The sequence below is a fragment of the Peromyscus eremicus genome, chromosome 20 (assembly GCF_949786415.1).
Source record: "Peromyscus eremicus chromosome 20, PerEre_H2_v1, whole genome shotgun sequence".
NCBI lineage: Eukaryota > Metazoa > Chordata > Mammalia > Rodentia > Cricetidae > Peromyscus > Peromyscus eremicus.
The window spans coordinates 35,219,388-35,239,702 of NC_081436.1; the positions used below are offsets into that span (position 1 = coordinate 35,219,388).

The following is a 20,315-nucleotide window of genomic DNA, read 5'->3' on the forward strand; positions in this document are numbered from 1 at the left end:
TACATAAGAAATATGAACCATGTCAGATTTAAAAGATCAACTTAAAGATTGCCACCAAGGTTTTCAGATCATATACAATAACATCACCTAAAAATGAGCTAAACATGGTGCTTTTATAGGCTGAAGCCCCTCAAAAAACTTTATAATAAATTACATTCAGAAAGGATATTCTGTCTCTAAATATGGACTTACACTTATGACACAGGTCATACAATTCAATTCAATCTAGATTCTAGTTAGACTTAATTAAATTCCATTGACACCTGTAAACCTAAGAACTCATCTGAAGTATCTTTCTGCTTGATGAATAAGAATTTCTGCAATTTTAAATAATAAGTTCTAATAGTAAAATTAAGCATTTCATATAATTTATTTCTTATTGTTTTGAGACAGGGTCCTGCTTTTGTAGGCTTAGATGGCCTAAAACTTGCTAGGTTGACTCAGCTTGGTAGCTGGAATTTGCAAGCTCCAAGTACAGCAACACCACATATTACACACATACATTAAAAAAAGCAAAAGAGGGGGAAAAAGAATGAAGGAAGAAGAAAATGATAAGAACTATGTCCAGGAAATGGTGAAAATGGTCACACAAAAGAATTTTAGAACAGAAAAACTCCATCCAAAAACAAATACTACCTAAAAGTCCTTGGAAGAGGGATTTGGTATTAATTCAAAACATCAAAATATTATGCCAAACTTAACTAGAGCTTCCTTACCAGTGGCTGTTGCAGCTCCTTTTAAATCACTCACTACTTTGGAGGAGGGATTTGCAAACAATTGTGTCTCCTCCTTTTCTTCCCTGGAACATTCACCACCAGGAGAGGAGGAATCTGGGGCTCGAGGTGCTGTGACTTCTGAACCACAACTTAAATCAAGAGGGAGACAGGGTCCCAGCTTCTGGAGTGGCATAAGTGCAATAGCAGAAACTATATAAAATGAAAAGGAAAAGAAAACCACAATATTAACACAGAGGAAATGGCTCGGTTCATGTCAATGCATATCAGTGGTATTTATGCAGTGCCTGGCAAAAAGAAGGCACCAGATAGGTATCTGTAGAATTCGTGAACTGCTTATATGTCCAGGAGACATTAAGAAGAAAACTCAAATGTTCAAATAATTGTTGTTAGATAATATCTTCTTTTACATTTGGTTCTATAGGAAATCAATATACATTACCCTCTGGTACTGAAGACTCTTGCTGATTCTGAGAACTGATGGAGAATATTTTTCCATCAGTGGCTGAAGAGGAAGAAGAAAGCTTTTCTAGAGAATCATCAGGCATGGGTAAGGTGGCTAACCGCTGAGATCTTCTTCTCCGCTCACTATGCTTGCAAGGTCTAGGGGGATTCACAGGCTGTGGAGGACCTAGAAAAAGATCTTCAATGTTCACGAAGCAGATACATACCAGGATCATCTTATAATATTTAAGGAGATAAGCGGGGGGAAAATGAGCCATATTCTGCCCTCTGATGCTGCTATTAGATAACCACAAGAAATGGAATGTTCCAGAGGCAATCAAAGGCAAAAAAAAATGTGCCCTCTTCACAAAAAAGTTAATCAGAACTTCTAAAATCTAAAACCTACTAGAACTCAAAGACAGTTACATGGAACATTAATTTCCAGTAGCTCTCCCCAAGTGTGAGACTGGAGTTAGCTCTCTAACTGTGGATTCTTGTGTCAACTGCAATTTTGCCTCCAAGAATGTAGTCTCTTTATAAGCAAAAATGGGGGAGGCAGGTGGAGGGAGATAGGAAGGGAAGGAGCAGGGAGAGAAAAACTTTTTTGGTACATAGCAAACGAGGCACTCTAAAGGAAAAGGCAGGCAGGGGCATAGGTGACAGCTCTTACATACATTCTACAGTTGGTGCTGGGCTTTCTTCCCTTCCCCAGGTGAAGCTACTATAAATAACCTACCCCATCCTTACTCTCCCACATGGACTTTTACAGCTAGAAATCAGGGGCCTGATTCATTCAAAAAATTGAACACAAACAAACCAATGTGCTTATTATGGCCAAATTAGATTGTAATTAGTATGACACTATTCTTGCCCTTAAATATTTTCATTTGTTCAAACAACTAATTTTATCATTTATTTGTCTTCTAGAAATGTTAACACAAATGTTTGGATGATTCTTTAAGGCTTGAGAGTTCCTTTTTCACTGGAAACTATGAATCTGATGAATTATATAGTAGGTAGGATTGTATGGAGTAATATATTACTGCTAAGTTAGGAAGAAATAGTGTAAAGGAGCTGATGTTTTGAGTATTTAAGGATAATCAACAATGAAAAGCAATAAAAAAAGACAAGATGATGATGGGGAAAAATCAAAAGACAAATGAAACTTTTATGATACTGTGGTTGTATTTATATAAAACAACTTTAAGATAAAATGCTTATTGGTTTTGTGATAATCTAATGACTACTACTGATGTTCTTTTATAATGAAGTTTCAGAGAAAGGAATTTTCTATTCCCTTTGTTTCTGATTATTCATTCAAAAAATATTAAGGATTGATCAAAATTTGAAATATGTGGTTTAATGATAAATGTGAGAACTGAATGAAAAACAGATTAGTATGTTTGATAAAGCCTTCCAAATGTCAATATCATTATTTTGGAAGACACAATATAGAATGGTTCATTAGGAAATCTGCCATCCTTATATCCTGACTACAACATTAATTTATTTGTTGAATAAAGGAGCAAAACGAAAATGTCACCTGGCTAGTGATGTTCCAGATAACTGTTTCAAATACTAAGCTGGGGTCAACATAAACCTTATCTTTATCTAGCCAAATTCATGTTGAATTAAAAAAAAGAGAGAAAGAAACCTTTTTAAAAAGTCTAACACTTGAAATGTTAGTACTCAGCAGTCACATCTTTATAACCAAGGAGACATTTGCCTTTCACTAAGAATGAGAATGGATTCAGAGCTGTCTTGTTAACATAAGAATAAATAAATAAAGTGCACGCAGAGAACTACATATAAAAGGAGATGCCTCCTACCTGGCCACAGGAGGAGTGAGGAGTTATGTAAAAACATCCACCAAGGGTCCTTTTATAGTTCATTTTGTTTCCAGGGGGTATTTTGTTTGTTTGTTTTTTTGTAATGAATCAGGCCTTGTATTATTAGTTGAGGAGACTGAAACTACAGTGGGATTTGTGTCATTCAATGGCAGGGCTTCTTAAGGAGCAGTACAGACTTAGAACAGTAAAGCAGTAAAAAAATGTCCATGATTTCTACTCTTGAATTAGTTTTGAGCTTTCTCTGTCATATTCACTTAACTTTTGAGTTTTCAAAAAGCAACTTCATAAAAAACAATATAACTACAACAAAACTGCTTTGAATCTATCTTATAGGATAGGTAACTATTTGTAAAGTCTGTGCTCACTAGTTTTATTTATCACTGAAGAAAGCTGAGATACAAGCGTCAAATCCTTGGCTTGTATTAATTCTGGGGCAAGTGGTGACTTAGGGGTTTTTATACACCCAGAAGACTCTCCAGATTCATGTTTGCATTTCTTGCTGCGAGCCTTCCCTGAAGACAAAGTTGAGGATAACAGTGCAGGTTTCTGAGTGTTGGCAGAACTGCTAATGACAGCTTCATTTTTTTTCTGACTTTGAGGTTTAGGTGAAATCGCCTGAATAAATAATAAAAAATTGATATTTTTATTTTGGTTTCTTCATTTTTCTTCTTGTATTCTATTTTTGATTGTTATGCAACTTTAGTATCCAAAAACATTGTTAAGCAACATATAACAGTTCTATTACAAATGAAAAACTAAAAAGAACCCCACAAATTATTAACTAAAAGTTGAATAGGCTGTCTTTAAAGGGATACTGTCAACTATGATTCTATGTTTTTAATGCTTATGAAATTCTTTCAATATTAAATACCCTATTGGACAAACTTTTTCAGTATTAATGTGAAACTTGCTCTCTTCTGAAACTGTAATTGTCAATGGTATTAATAACAGCTAGGTAAACGAAGAAAGTATTTCAGATTTTAGAACTCTGAAGGAATACATTCAACCTTCTGCCTTTTAGAAGAGTTTTTATAGTCTCTGTCATCAAGTATGTGGCTGTCTTAGTAGACAGTTTCCCTTTAAAGAAAGATCTCAACAGGAAAACAATGACCAAATTAACAAAACATTATCTTTAACTCGTTTTAGTGCTGAAAGCTAGTTTCATACGCAAAATGCATCATGAAATCAGAGCCACCAGCAGTAGAGTTAAAAGACTAAAAAACAATACAGAACAAGCAACAACTACAACCACAACATAAAAGAGATAAAGTGTAAGTTAAAACATTGGATTTAAAAACAAAATACGTCGCATTCTTAGATGAGTTTTTACCTTATTCCTGCCAACTGACACTTTTAAAAAAAATTAGAACTTTTGTCAGTTCTTTCATAAAGAACATATTATTCATGTGGCATTAAAATTCCCTGCACATGTAGGAATAAGTATGAAAGTATCTACTGTTAAAGACAAGAGAAAGTAGCCACATTGGATCCACATTCTGTCATACTGGGATGCCTACATTGGTTTTCTTGTTGATATCTGACAGCAAAACATAAGATACAAACTTCTAAAAAATTGATATTATGGTAAGTCACTATAAATAGTGAAGTCACTAGTCCTATGAATAACATGCCTGTCTCCAAGAAATGGTTTAATTCCCATGTATTTGGGGAAGGGGGATGTCATTGAATCTGTAGTCTTCAGTTTTCTAGAATATAAAAGATCATTGTTTAGGGGCCAGATAAATAAATAATTCTGTTCTCATTAGAATAAAAGATACTCAGATTTTGGTGGGGGGAATTATACGTTTGATATTAAACATGGCATCACTGAACGTTCTATAGATGGCATGATAGGCATCTGACATAAAAGGCCCTGTGTCAAGTGTCCCATTCATTCAACTTTCATTTTCTACTCTTGAATTTATTCACTATACATGTGTGCAAGTGGAACTATCATTTGAAAAAGAACTCCATGACTGGAAAGTATTCCTAAGCTTATCATAAAAGGTGTTGCCAGGAAAGTAATTAGAGCCATTACTTGTAAATAAACAATTTTATTGTTCATCTTCACATATGTGAGAGACATCACTACAGCATCCATTACTCTTGAGTTACAAAGTTATAAAACAAGATTTTAAAACTTAAATTAATAACTTGGTAAGGTGCTTAACTTCTAAACAAGGACAAATTAACATATTTAAACTTTACTGAATTATTATGCATCAAATGCAATTTTTATCCAAAAGTAAATATAACATGACATTTCCCTAATACAATTAAGTAATCTATAACTAATAATCTGATAAAGGGGTTCAAGATCACAGTTTGAATCTATAACTCCATTAGAACAGCAAATTGTGGCTGTAGGCCTATTATCAACCTGTCATAACTGGTATTGTAACTCCTTAGGACAACAGAAGTTAGCAACAATCCAAACTTCTCATTTAGGTCTCTGGCTGATACCAACTGAGATAGTTAAGAGCTTTATAACTCGGCTTTTTAGCTTAGAAGCAAGACTAACATATAGCATAAAAATTAAGAGTTTGGTTACAAAACATTTTCACATTGAAATCAACCTAAATGACAAAATAAAAGAGGGAACAGCATGATGCTCCTTAAACTCTAGAACAGTTTACAAAGGTTCCATTAATTATTATTGGTCTCTGTTACAAAACTGGCAAGGACTTTCAAAAATTTTGAATTATGCAAGTACTAATAGCCGAGTTGCTCTAATTTCCTTTTAAAACTGATTCTCTGAACTGGTTACTGACCTCTAAACTAACTTCCACATATAATAAGTAATTTTCACAACCACATTTACCTCATAGATTATGTGTAATGAAAGATTGACATTGTAATGAATTTTCCAGAAATGTTTTATTACCCAAGTCCCTGATATGTCGCATTCTGAGTATATTGTAACAGTTGTAGTAGTACAAAATATTGTTATATCTGGGACCTTGAATATAGTCATACACAGTAAAAAAGTTATTTAAAATTTGGTTGGTATACTGACAATAACGGCAAAGACTTAACCGTTTGATGCTGATAGAAAACCAGAAAGTATGAGTCACTGAAATATTGATCAATTTAAAAGACCATTGATTTAATACAACATTAATGGAGGCACCCAAACAATGTACTGCTTTCAAATCAGGCCTGAATAAACACTGAAAAACTCAATACAATATCAATTAAATTTGGGCTATTCTTTAAAACACATATAGAGAAGAGAAAAGATACTCATTTTAAAGTCTTCTTTATTAGGCTACTAATAAAGAAAATTAAGATAATACAAAAAGGATATATTGAAACTACATTAAGGCTCAGATTTTAAAACAGGAGAACCAAAGAAATCCAGTTATGGCTATTACTGTATTCGTACAGTGCCTAAGCAGTTAAGCCCTTAGAGGATGGAAAAGCATGCACAGCTCATTATGTACAGGTATTGTGGGAACTCAAAGGTAGCCACGGCCAATTCTAGCAACCGTAACCTTCAGTTTTAAATTTCTCTATTAGGTGGTTTAAGACAGACCCTTAAAAGTCTTTTAAATTCTCTTTTTATTGTAGTTATTAAAATATACATCCTAGCAAAAATGTATGGCTCATTGATCAATTCATAAAACACAGTCTAACAACACCAACTGTTACAATATAAAAGGAACTTCTTATAAAAGAAGTTTAATTAGATGTCAAAAAACCCTGTTTATACTCACAAATGAAAAGTATTTGTGTAAGGGTCTTTTTGAAAGCTAAAGGTGTCCAGCTGGAAGCTCATACCCTGGGATGCCTGTCTCCAAGCCTTCTAATTTTGGAGACAATGGCTTTAATATCAGTTTATGGAAAACATAAGCTAATGAAGTCCATATTTTATCTGCATACTTGGGAGAAGGCAGAGTTAAAAATCTATCATCAATGAGTCAGTGCTCTATTCCCATATCTGATCAGAGGGACAACTGCAATCACGTAGGTACTACAGCTCCGTGACCATTCCAGTGGGACCGTGAAACAATCAAATGCTACCATTTCATACCTGCTCCAGGACTGGAGCTGTTGCATGGCAGTCTTCTTTTTTTTCAGCACCATCCACCCCAACAGCTTTGGAAGCCAACAAACCTTGAGAGAATTGCACAGAAATGGCTTGTTAGAAAACATACTAATTTCACCATAATCAACTTCTAAAATTTTAGCAGATGAAATATCCCATATATAGAAGTACTTTCAAATGCTAACTTTTAAAACTGTAAACACACTTCATAGTGAAGTCAAGAGACTGAGTCAATATTTGAGAGTTGTTCACAGACTTGGGTAAGTTTTTTTTTTTTTTAATATTACTTTTGAGAACCTTAAATACATACACTTATTTTGGGAAAAAATTTCTGGCTTCAAAGTCCACATTATCATGGCTTATATTGCTAATACTCATAAAACAGAGTAGAATATCATTCTTTCATCTTATTACTTTTTAAAGAGTATTCCTAAATTTTAATGTCAACCTAAAGTCTTTAATCTAAGCTTTGTGCATTTGTAGCAATGCTCATTTATGATTTATTTTCTTGCAAAAGTTTCAAAATCATGCCCTGGACCCATTTTATATGAAAAGGGAAGACTGTGCAGGTCATTTGAACACCTGGCCTGACAGCTTCATTCTGCAAATGATGACAAAATGCGAATTCTATCACTAACACCTAATGTTAGAAGACCAAATTCTTTATTTATGATGTAGTTATTTTGAAAAATATCAAAATTCTGCCTTCATTAATAAAGGCATTTCACTGGATACAATTCTTTGCTCATTCAGTCAATATCCTCCATGAAAGGTTTATCAAGACTTTAAAATGACAACTATTTGGCTTTATGGCTACTTTGTTCAGAAGAGGAAACATGTATAACAAGTGATAACAATAGTAAACACCTTTATTACTGCAACTGTTAACATAGGAGAGAAAAGGTCCCCTGAAACACTACAGGAAAGAGAGCTACTCACAAGGCAACGTGGCCTGACTTTCTCAAGTAACTACCCCATAGGTGTTAAGTAACCTGATGGGAACACACATATTCATATGACCTCCCTAAAGTAGTAAGAGAGACAAATATTACATCAGGCAGAAGGCACACTGGCTGTGCTGGAAAGCTGAATATCTACAGCTGAGTCTGAATCAAAGCAGCTCAGTAGAAATGATTTTGATACATCAGTGACTGATATTCCACCTACTTTGAGACAACAATCTATACAGTTTCTTCCTGTCCCACATCAAGTGTAGATTTAAGTGAGAAAGAAAGACATATAAACTATTTTATAAGGTTTTTAACCCACAAATTCAATCTTAATTACATTGTAAACATTTTATATGAACATCAAAGATGTAGTATAGAACATTTCTTTAACATTTAAAACAGTATTTGTTTTGCTTTGTATTTGTTTTCCAGCTAACATTCTTGAGAATCAATGAGTTACTGAAGTTTTTGTTAAACGATACAGAATCAAGGTCTTTCTATGTGAGCAAATGAACAGAAGTTCTGTTTTTTAAAGCTATTCAAACATGACAAATATTTGCCATTCGATATATTAAATAATTATACCTTACTCATTTCATTACATAGAAGTGATAGAATGCTGTTTATATTCATCAAGAGATGAGATGAATTACAAGTTCAAATTTCAGAATATGGTAGAAGTTGTAAAAGAAACAAAACAATCCATCCAAACCAATTACAATAGTATAGACCAAATTGATTAAAAAGCTATTTCTATGTAATTGTTGGGAAAAAAAAGGAAAGCCTTTTAATGTGGCCATAGATAATAACAAAGCACTTATAATAAACTCCTTAAAATTAGATTTGAAAATACACTGTTATCTAGAGAATTCAAAAGCTCCAAATATACACAAAACTTTGCATGCTTGACTTGTATATCAACTTTAAAAAGAATTACTAAGCATAAACAAAAGGGGACAAATGACAGAATAGGCACTTGAAAAGGAGATTCTATTTCTGCCTGAAGAGAAAGCCCAAAACCAGTTATCTTTCCCTGCCAATTCAAAGAAGAAATTTAATATACAAAGTAAGTGGGAATTTGAATGAAATAGACACAAATAAAATTAATTTTAATTACTACAAATACTTATTATCAGTACATTACAAACAGGCCTTGCTCCAGAAAAGTATCTTAAAGAATACATGATACAGCATCAAGACATTAACCAGTTGGTAGAAGTAGAATATCAAATCATCATGAATCCTACCAGCAAACAAAGTCACTTCATAATAATCTACTTCACTAAGAAACAGGAGGCTAGAGCTCCCTGGAACACAAAGGGGAGTGCTCAGAGAACAAAGTGGTCAAAATCTTGGTCAACTTTATGTGTCACTAGTCAATTTAATCTCAGGAATTTTTCATATATTTCAAAAATCCCTGACATTGCACAAACATTTCTTACTTCCAGCAACGCCTACAGTGATTAGAGTACACCACGTTCTACGGACTATTCTTTATTATTTTACTCTGTGCAGAGTTGCTATCTTCAAGTCTACTAAAACTCAATTTTGCTTGCAACTTGTTTCTGAAGTTATGGATTCTGACGTTCAGTGCAAAACTGTCTACCTTAAATGAACATACACAGCACACCATATGACAGAACTGTCAATACGGCACAGTACATATTCAAAAACAATAATAACCAAGGAGAATGCAGACATATACAGAACCCAACTACAATTTCATTTCTTCCTAATTGTAACTTTGAAAAGCTCATCATTTTTTCATTCTCTATACAGCAATCAGATTAGAGTCACCATAGGATAAATATGAAGGGAAGGAAAGCAAAACAGTGAATCATCATAGTTACACTTAATTCAGTTGCTGGTTCACAGATCTTCAGCCAGAACTATTTTTAAAAACAGAGTGGAATGAGAGGAAAGTAAATAAGAACAAACTACTCTGATTCTTGCCTATTTCTCTCTAGTAAAGGAAAAGAGACACATGAACTTGCTGAGTTTGAAACACAGCAAAATTCCCACATGACTCTGCTATTCTACACTAGTCCTCACTTCGTTTCATGAATCACAAGTTACATTTATTTTCCACAAGCAAACCCACGGTTAGCCTACTGAAGACAATCGTAACATCTACTGTCTTTTTGCATGGCATATTTGTGACATGAAATCAAAAGTAGAAGCAGAGATGAACTGCTAAAAGGATGGTGATACATTTAAATCTCCTGAGTAAATAATGGGAAAAGATCATAACGGCTTCACATGGGTAAGACCTTATATGTTATTCTTGTTGCTAACTATAACAATGGAAATTCCTATGGAAAACTGAAGAAAAAGTCCCTTCACAGAAGGACCAAAGTCTTACTAAGCAACCAGCATTACAATCTGAGGCACAAGGTAAACGGTTCTTTTATCCTTACTACTGTCTCTTCAAGGCTATGCAGAGATAATGCATCACCATGAACTCAGCTGACCTCTTGTTTAGTTTTGTTATTTCTTTAATTGTTAAGCTTGCCCCTCCCATGAAGGCATTTAGAAGCAGGCATATGTGAAAGCATATTGGCTGAAACTAAAAGCAGGTTATGTGGCTGAAGGAGGAAAACCCATCATGCTGGGAAGCTGGCAATTAGCTGTATCCTGTCAGTGGCCTTTCCATCTTCCTCGGTCTTGAATCCTCCAACAGTGCAGTTTCAATCTTTTTCTCACAGGAGAGAGAAGCAGCTTTCCACTCTGCTCTGCAAGTAGCACTGAGTTCTGTATTTTAAGCCACAAGTTGACAGTAGAACAATCAATTTAGACAAGATTCTGGCCTTCTCCAAGGCTAACAGTTTCTAAAGAAAAGGTTTTAATGGGTGAAGTGATATGAGGTATTTCCTGTCCTGAAGGCAAAAACAAGCCATATCAGAGAACTCCATGAAAGTACTATACACAAATGGAACAAGCGTGATCCTCTCAGTGCTCAAAGCAATCAAACCCTCAATGAGCCCTGTCATCGAGCAGCTCACAAGAGCCCTCTGCTCCATCCATCTTTCAGCAGGTCTCCTCTTTGGAAAACAGACACAACCATACTTCATGTTTATTCCTGGACCTGACAAAGAAGCTAATCTTCTTCAAAGTATTTAAAAGAATGCCAAAAAAGGCTTATTCAGTTTTATTAGACCAAAGGCCCTTGAAAATATTTTGTTCTTAAAAATCAGATGACTGAATCATATTTAAGCTTCCCTTTATAAAGTATACTTTAAAATGAATTATGATCAGGTTTCATTTAAATTCTAAAAACACATTGGGCTGACAGCCTAGAAGTGGCTGGTGCAGTATGACTGGCCACGGAGGTAGCACTTCAATTGGCTCTTCTGTGGGCACTAGCCTAGCTAGGGTTGTCTTGTATTTTCCTCATCCCTGCACTGCTATATGCAGAATATGCTCCCTTACAAGAAGGTACTCGAGAGACCAATCTCAAGAAAAAAGCAGCAAATACCAAAGGAGTCAGGAACTTCATTTACCAAGATATCCATATTTTTACTACAAATGGCGCCATTCTTAAGCCTTGTCATCTGTAAGACTGTTTGTATGTAAAAATTCTGAAAACCACAGAAATGAAGCCACCGCAAGTTGATAAATGCAGATAAGCCATTCTGACAGAAACTATTCCTACCATGGAAGTGATTTCAAGACTACAGACTCTTATAACCCTTGAGCTGATTGATCCTCACAACATCCCTGTGAGGTAGGTAGGAAATACATGGTGATTTTCACATTTTATAACAGACAAAGCTGACAGTGTTGAGAGATGTTTACTTTGAAGAACCAGAAAGTAATCAACTCATTCCACTGAGCCAAAAGATCCATTTTCCTTTATTAAAAAGAAGCTACTCTACTACGAAGCCCTTAGCCTCCCCCACCGCCAAAAGAATCATTGTAGTTTACCAGTAATCTTGTTAAGTCGTGCTCTCTTTGCCTGAAATGAGTTGCCTTGATTATTTTTCCTCTTGTTTGTTAATATGCTCTCAGGCTGTGGAAAGACGATCTTTGGAACGCTGTCTATGTGAAGTCCTACTTTTAACAGAACACATATATGAGAATTTGTCTGGAATCCAAATTAAGACATACAATTAATAGATAGCAAATTAGTAAAAGTACTTTGTATATTACTTTTTTTTAAATCTAGTGTTTCATTATGACTCAAACAAACACCAATCCCTCTGGATTGATATAACAGAAATAAAAGCCCCCTGAGTAGTTAGTTATTCTTAAAGGAAAACCTGAAGAGAAAAACTTCTTCTATGTAGCACACAGAAAGCACAATACCTTAAAAACTTAAACCAAAAATTTCAAGCAAAAACCTACTAACAAATATCAAATGATTTATACTCAAGAATATTAAAGGATCTAATGTCAGTATTTAACAGTATATTCAGAATTATGTATGAGATAATAAAGTCAGTCACCTAATTAAACTAAGAGCAGAAAATTTGATCCTAAATTCAAAATTACAGGTAAGCAAGGGATTTGGTATTATTTGCTACCTCAGTTTACCTGTGTCACAAGAAAGAAAAATAAGGATATATTGTGTACCAAATGGTTCACTAGATGTAGGTAGCTCCTCCTTCTTCTCGGTCTCTGTTGTGGCTATGCAAGTTGAAGTTTCTACCTTCTTGGAAGGGACTTTAAACCACTTTCCCCCATCTCTCTCTTTCTCTTTATTGCTGTTAGCACTGGTGCGAGGTTTAGTCACTGTTTTACTCTTCGCTGCAGCTGCAGCAGCTGCTTTGACTAAAGCAATCCAGTCCTCCAAAGGAAAAACATAAAACATGAAGTATTAAAAATCCAACTTTAGCTTCACTAATGAATAAAACTATGTATTACATCATGACAGCTACTCACACATACACACATGTAAAAATTAGGCTAACTATATTTATGTGGCAGATTATCAGCATGACTGAGTTTTTAGCTTAATAAACTAATGTTTGACTGAGCTGAAAATCCACCTAAAAGATGAAAAATATTCAACAGCATATAGTTTTTGGATATGTTTTTATATAATTAAATAAAAACAACTTACAAATCCTATAGAAAATTTGGAACTCTATTATGACATGCGATTTCAGTGTTTTAGAGTTAAAAGTGCATTACTTTTCTTTCCCATAATACAGTGGATAATGTAAGAAGAGAATTACATTAAACTCTTATGAGTATTGAGAGAAGTGCATTACTACTGACCAAGTTACTGTTTCTTTTTTAAGAAGCACATACCTTTCAATACATGGTTAATTTCTTAGAAATCAAACTATGATTTTACTTTTTAAACATTTAAACTTTAGGATCAATTTATCACATCTTCATAATACTAGTAAAGAAAATTTGTTAGTTGCTAATTTTTTAAAATTTATTTACTCTGCGTGTATGTCAGGGTGAGGGACACACATGCCTTGGTATCCACGTGGGTTCCTGGGATCAAACTCAGCTGAAACTCAGGTCAGACTTGGCAGCAAGTGCCTTTACTTGCTGCGCCATCTCCCCGGCCCTGAATGAATCTTAGTATTTCATTTTTAACTCAAAATTCTTTCTTGGGAAAGTATAACACAGTGTAAAGAAGCATAAAGTGGTGCTATACTGAATTTTAGTAAGAAAATGTTTTTAAATAAACATTTATAATGTCTCTACAGAGTTCATCTTCCACTCATGCCATTAAGCACTGTCTAAATGGACAATAAAGTTCATTCAACATGAATAGTTCCTATTATAAGCAACTGAAATGATTTTACAACAAAATGAATTTAATTCATGGACTGCATGAATGAACTTAAACACTACTGCTAACAAATTTAAACAAAAAGTATAGGTGCTAGCTAGTCACCCTTGAAAATAGTTGGTGAAAATAAACAGACCATTGTAAATAAACAAATGCATCTTCAGCTATCCTTCCCCTCCATCATTGAAATGATCTGCAAATATCATGTGATTTACCTAACAAGCTGTTTTGGGGGCCCATTTTCTATTGAATGTCCCACAAGACAAGCCAGGTATCTGTCTAACACTAAAACACAATAGCTGATAAAAGGGAAAGGGCTAGTCAAGAAATTTACAAGGCAAAAAATTAACCATAAGACAGTATGACAGGGAAGGAATAGGCAAGGAAGATCAGAAGTTCAAAGTTATCCTCAGCTATGTAGGAAATTCAAGGACAACCCAGACTACATGAGACCATCTTTAAAAAGCAAAGAAGAAAAGATGATGTGACAGGACACAGAGCAATAAAAATACCTTGGGAGAACAGAAGAGACTATTCTGACTGAAAAGAAGTACTAATGGGAGACCTCAGAGATAAGGGCAGAGGAGCTGGTCTCTAGAGACAAGGAGAATTAGTTGGAAAATTGGACAGCTAAAAAGGGGAAACAAGATGTAAGACATTAACAAAGGCAAAGGAGCCAGTGTGGGACGGGAATCTATGTGGCAGGACTTAGGTGAAGAGGAAGTAGCAGGGGCTGCTCTAACTAAAGGCTGAGCCTTGAGGCTCCCAATGAAGCAGTGCAAAGAGTAGGGCCAACACCAGTGGGAATCAAGGAGCGGTCCACACAGACGAAGGTGGACTGAGCACAACCACACCAGTAGCTCTATGCAGAGTGAATGTAAGGTTACAAATGTAAGGTTACAAAGAGTGAAAGAAGGGAATGTGACTTTAGGTTCCACACTGCAGTTGTTTTTTTGTCTGTATTTTTGGAGTTGTCAGAGAAATGTCAGAAAAGGTTAGGGTCATTTTCATCTCAAGTAATTTTCTACCTTCAAAAAAGACACAGCAGAAGGAGCATCATTGTGGCTTTCAAATACTTTAAAATGCTTTTTAATCATAAATTTGTTAATCATGGCAAACATTACAGCCATGTCATTAAATACCTCCAGTGTTCTTCTTTTGAACTTTTACATAGGAAAGCTTCACTGTCAAAAACAACTGAGGATGCTTTTCCATTAATCAGAACCAATGACATACTCGAAATGTTCTGTATCCTGTACAATAGAGCAGTGCATTAACAATGCATGCAATTTTGAAATCAGAAGGTTTGAGTCAGGAGTTACTCTGCAAGTAATGGCAGAATGAAACTATCCATAGTCATTCAATTCCCTAAGTTCTGACTTTCTCATTGTAAGGTTAAAAATATCCACCATGCATATATGAAAAGATCTACTAACACCAATAAAACAACAGGTGCAAATTATCAGGAAGGAGAATGGCAAGGGATTTATAAGCCATGTATAAGCTAATCTTCAATGCATTTCAATACACACTTTACACTAGCACACTTGCAAAAAGAATGAAGGAGAGAGGAGGTTGTGGTTACAGACTTTAAATTTAAAATAAATGCCTCAGTCTCTCACCCTGCAGTAACTGTTGCTATGCTTAATAATGGTAGAACATCAGGGAGAACAGCAAGTGGTAAGATAGGATTGCACTGAGTTTAAGAACTGATCTCTATCCTGGGAAACATCCTAACTACCTCATAACTATGGATCAACACTACCACCATTCCACTCAGTTATATAAAAGAAGACAGGGATAGGAACAGGGCATCTTAGTTTGAACAGTCAATACGTCTACCATAATATCCCCCAGTGGAGAACAATGTCTACAAACAAGCACGAAAAGGCCTACAGCTTACACTTCAACAAAAGCATTTCCAAAAGCTCTCTGAAAGGTCAAGCTATCTTCAGAATCCAATCAGAGGTGGAATACAATCAACCAACTGTCCCAAAGTCAAGAACAATTGCATTAGGACTTTTATTTAAGCTTAAGAAAACAATTCCAGAAGTTTATATATATAATTGTTATTAACATCTCTTCTTACACAAGTCCTAAACAGGGTTTAGGGGAGAAATTTTCTACTGTGGATTTATTCAGTGTACAGTATAATTCTTTGCTAAGTTAGAAAAAGATACTTTATTTTATATATTCATAAAAGGGTTCTCAAACTACTCACTCTAGAAAAAAGATCTTAGCCTTGTCTAATTACCTGATTTGTAAACACCTAGTTGGGGACAAACTCATAAAATAACTTATAAAAATACTTAGTAAATACTTTTAATCTGCATATAATTAAGAATTAGAAGGGAAAATTAAAAATTAAAAGGGAGTATGTTGCAATCAAGTACTCTTGAAGTAGTTTTGTATTTTGACATTTATCTTAATGTTAATGCCCATCATGGTGTGACTTCCAAACACGACATCCACAAGTCTAATATCTACAACCTGTAATTCAACCACAAACCAAACTGTCTCAATGCCATACTTCAAAAGGTTCAAGGCAAAATACGAGTGTCATTTCATGACATCTGAATAACCACAGTTACAGAATCACAATATTAAAGCAAAAGAAGAAACTGATTTAAAGTTATGTAGCAAACTATGCTCCCAATATTTTAATCAGTCTTCCTACTCAGTAACCAAAAAGGACACCACTGGGATGCTTAAAAATGTTTTATCAATACAAATGCACAGGAGGACACAAAGTGATTTACTGATTGAAAGCATTTCCACTTTAAATTACATTACATATATAACTAATCATTTCAGAAGCAATCACATTTTTCAGATTACTCAAAAATAACCATTCTAAACATGGAATTAGACATTTGCAGACCATAAATGCTCATGCCTAACTGAAACTAACCATGTAATTTTTAACATGCTTCAAGACAACATTTTTGCTACATGATATGGAACAAATAGGGAACATAGTTTCACATTAGACATTTTCATAGATTACTTTCAAGTTCTTAAATTAATTGTAGGTCCAGGTGCTGAAAATCCCAAATAACAGCAGAACATGAAAGAAAATAGTTTTTGTTTCTAATGGCACCTTTCTCTCCAATGATTAAGGAAGCATATTCAGCAAATGGAACATGGTTTTTAGTTCCATCCCAGATTCTCCTTCAAATGTTCACCATCCATTCCTGCTTTGAGCAGTAAAAGCACAGAATGTACTGCTTCCATTTTGCTATTTAGAGAGTCCTACCTGAAACAGCCTACAGAGTGTCAGGTAAGCGCCTTTTAAGGAAGGTGAATAACTATGATTTGTGGAAGGAAAGAAGAAGATAAGAAACTTACGTAAAATTTCATATTAAAAATTAGCTTTCTAAATAAGACTCTATACCAGATAAAACAAAACAAAATTTAAAAGCAAAAAGGCACTTACCTCACTTCCCATAGACTGGTTACACGATCCAGCTGGGTCGATAGGACAACACCAGCTTAGTGGATGCTGGGATTTCACCTGGAACAGAAACTAGTGACCTATAACTTTAGCAGGTCTAAAACCAAAGAAGCAAAATCAAGTGTATAATTTATTTTACAGTCTAAGCTTCTCTTTCTTGCTGCTATTTGGGGCTCTCAGCACATAACCCTACAATTAGTTCATTTAATAAAATATATACGTATGTATGTTGATCAAACACCATTCAGGAAGATATCCCTTAAGTAGCCAGGAATACTGAACACTCTTACCTGCCCCTTAGCATCCTCAGGCATGGCTTTAATGTGCATTCTTTTTAAACAACGGATTACTCCATCATAAAACTGAACTGTGAATGTTCCTGAAATAGGAGCAGTTAGAATAATTAGAAAGTACCATGCAATGTTATAGCAGCATTTGGAATCTAACAGTGGTGTTATGTAAAAAGATGCTCTGTTATTGCAATAACACAGGCACAGTCTCCTGTAAGTACTCCATTGAGTTACAAATGTATTTTCTCTCTTGATCTTTAAACAAGTATGAGCTAGTATTTCCCTTAAAATATACACAAATTAAGTCCTGATGACTAGGCTGCATGTAACTTTGGTCTTTACTGAAGAATTTTGAAATTTATTGTGTAAGGCATAAATATCCTTAGACTATCTCATAAAAACAAAACCTTTATTTACAAGAACAGTATCTCTACAGGAATGATCATTGGCTCTCTTCAAAAGTTACTTTTAAAGTAGGTAACAGAGAGAAAGCTCTGATATATGATAAAGATCATTTTCTCAGGGAGATTTATAATAGTGTTAAAGTGGCAAAAAGAACATTCTCACACGTGAAGTTTAAGCTAGAAAATAATTTAGAAAGCATCAAGACGGAAGTTGTTTGCAGTTCAACACGACCAACTTGAGAAGTTGAGGACAGCAAGTGAGTGACACTCATCTCAGTGGCAGTACAGCCATTTATTTCTACCATGCTGTGTGGCCAGCTGGGCCTTTCCCTTCCTGCATCTATCTGCTTGGAGGTCTTGAAGCAATTCACTTTCTGTGGTAGAGCTCATGCCATCAAGTCAATATAAAACAGGGTTACTAGAAAAAGCAGTGTAGATTTTACACTTATGGAAAAATAGAACACCACTTTAAGTAGATACCTGGCCTTTACAAAAGAAGCCAAACAAGAAATGTGTTCATTATTATCAACAGGTAGGAAGTTGACTCCAAAGCCAATGGCATATATGTAAAAAGATTTTTCTTTTTTTTTTTACCTGAAAATCACATTTTGATTTCATATTTTCATATAATTAATATAATTCTATAAATGTTGCGAAGTTCTAAACCTACAGTAGAACTCAAGAAACAAACGATCAAGTGAGCAATAGGGATGTAAAGACAATGGCAAATGTTAAGAATGCCAAACTGTATACATACCTTGCACTATCATCATTCCTGCAATTTTCTTCAATTCCCTCCTCCACATGGCACTCCTGGGCAGCCCATGTTGTTTATATAGCCACTGGCAGGGCCTGTTCCTCCAGCCCTTGCTCATGCTATTTCCTCATTTGGATGCCTCCCCATGTCTCTTAACTGCACCTAACTCCAACCACTTTTCCATGACCATTCTTAAGCCGAAAACATCTGACTACTCTAGCCCATATTTCCTACTCTCCTTTCTTCACTTTTTTATTCTTTGAAAATGTTATACATGGATATAATGTGTCTTAATCACATCCATTCTCCAACTACTTTCCACCTCAGACTCCACCCCCCTAACTTACCTTTCTTCCAACTTCATGTCCTTTTTTTTAATAACCCACTGAATCTAATTACTCCTGCCTATGTGTGTGGGTGCAGGCTGCTGGGGAGAAAGTAATCAATGGTCTTACCCTACATGCTACAATACTAACCTACTGGACAAGATGTGCTCCTTAGTGCAATAGTGGCAAGGCTACACCAGGGGTGGGGTGGCTAACCATCTGCTCTCTTGATTGGATTTGAGGCTCTTCCACAGGTTCAGGCCTGGTACTGTAAACATGGTCAAGATTTACACCTAGGAAAGTCAGGCTCAAGAGGGAACATACTGACTTTGTAAACTGACTTTAAAATATTGATGTTTATATTCATAGATTTGTAGTGCTCTGTCTTCACTTGTGTAAGCTTTATCACAAATATCTAAATGTCCACATTAGCTAGCTTCATTTTGCTTTTACAACGAACTGGGGTTTCCCCTACTCCCATCTTTTTTTTCTTTGGAAGAAAGATGCAAGCTCATGTACCATGTGGAACATATAGAAATCAAAATTAATGCTTCTAGTGGTGAGTTAAAAAACTATAAATATTTCAGTAAAGACTCCTAGAACTACTATAGTACCAGTAGCATCACATCTATATTAATGTAAACTTAATTTTCTGTTTTAAAACCTGTGGATAAATAGAATAGGATAAACAGTGACAGCGGTTTGTTTGAGTATAGTGTGTGTGTGTGTGTGTGTGTGTGTGTGTACAACTGCAAAACGCATCCATAGGCATTATGGCAAGTCCTAAAGTGCTCCATACTCAGCACAGCTGATCATAATTACAGAGTATTGTGTGCTTTTACTTTGTCTGGTTTGGGATGGATCTTAAGAAAACAGATCATTAGTTCTTTCTGCCCACACTGCTACTGACCACCTACTCTATGCTGGGCTCTGGACTGGTCTCTGAAGAGTACCTAGGTACAAGACTTAAAAAAAAAAATACACTATAGAACACAGCTCCACAGAAGTGTAAGCACCCAAAGGAAAAGGGAAACAATCTGAATATCCAGTGACAGAGCTGTCTAGTACCTTTTCCTGCAGTAGGTAACCACTAGAAATGAAACCACAGTCTCAGCTGCAGCTCCAAATCACTACAACAATAAATGAGTCTGAGATCTTTGTAAAATGATACAATGATCATCAGTTGGACTACTGTGATTTATTTTTCATACAAAATTCTTTACATATCCCTTTAAATGTTTGCTGTTTCTATTTTACCTTCTATTTCTTTCAAGCTTATTTTTAGTTTTAATCGAAAGTTTAAACT

At 35.1% G+C, this 20,315-nt stretch overlaps 1 protein-coding gene across 11 annotated transcripts in view; it reads right to left on the reverse strand.

Annotated features, from left to right (window-relative positions):
* The window catches only part of Phf20l1 (PHD finger protein 20 like 1), a 69,589-nt gene that overhangs the window by 30,148 nt on the left and 19,126 nt on the right, over window positions 1-20,315 (reverse strand). For 4 of the 11 annotated variants that reach the window (XM_059247831.1, XM_059247829.1, XM_059247830.1 and 1 more), the window contains exons 5-12: window positions 17,523-17,611; window positions 17,215-17,292; window positions 12,599-12,812; window positions 11,951-12,079; window positions 7,062-7,144; window positions 3,394-3,643; window positions 1,177-1,365; window positions 717-926 (exon numbers count right to left, since the gene is read on the reverse strand). In XM_059247831.1, the coding sequence (XP_059103814.1) occupies window positions 717-926; window positions 1,177-1,365; window positions 3,394-3,643; window positions 7,062-7,144; window positions 11,951-12,079; window positions 12,599-12,812; window positions 17,215-17,292; window positions 17,523-17,611 (1,242 nt within the window). Of the gene's footprint in view, window positions 1-716; window positions 927-1,176; window positions 1,366-3,393; window positions 3,644-7,055; window positions 7,145-11,950; window positions 12,080-12,598; window positions 12,813-17,214; window positions 17,293-17,522; window positions 17,612-20,315 lie in introns of those variants that run through there. The other 7 variants (XM_059247833.1, XM_059247832.1, XM_059247837.1 and 4 more) reach the window with 4 other exon arrangements.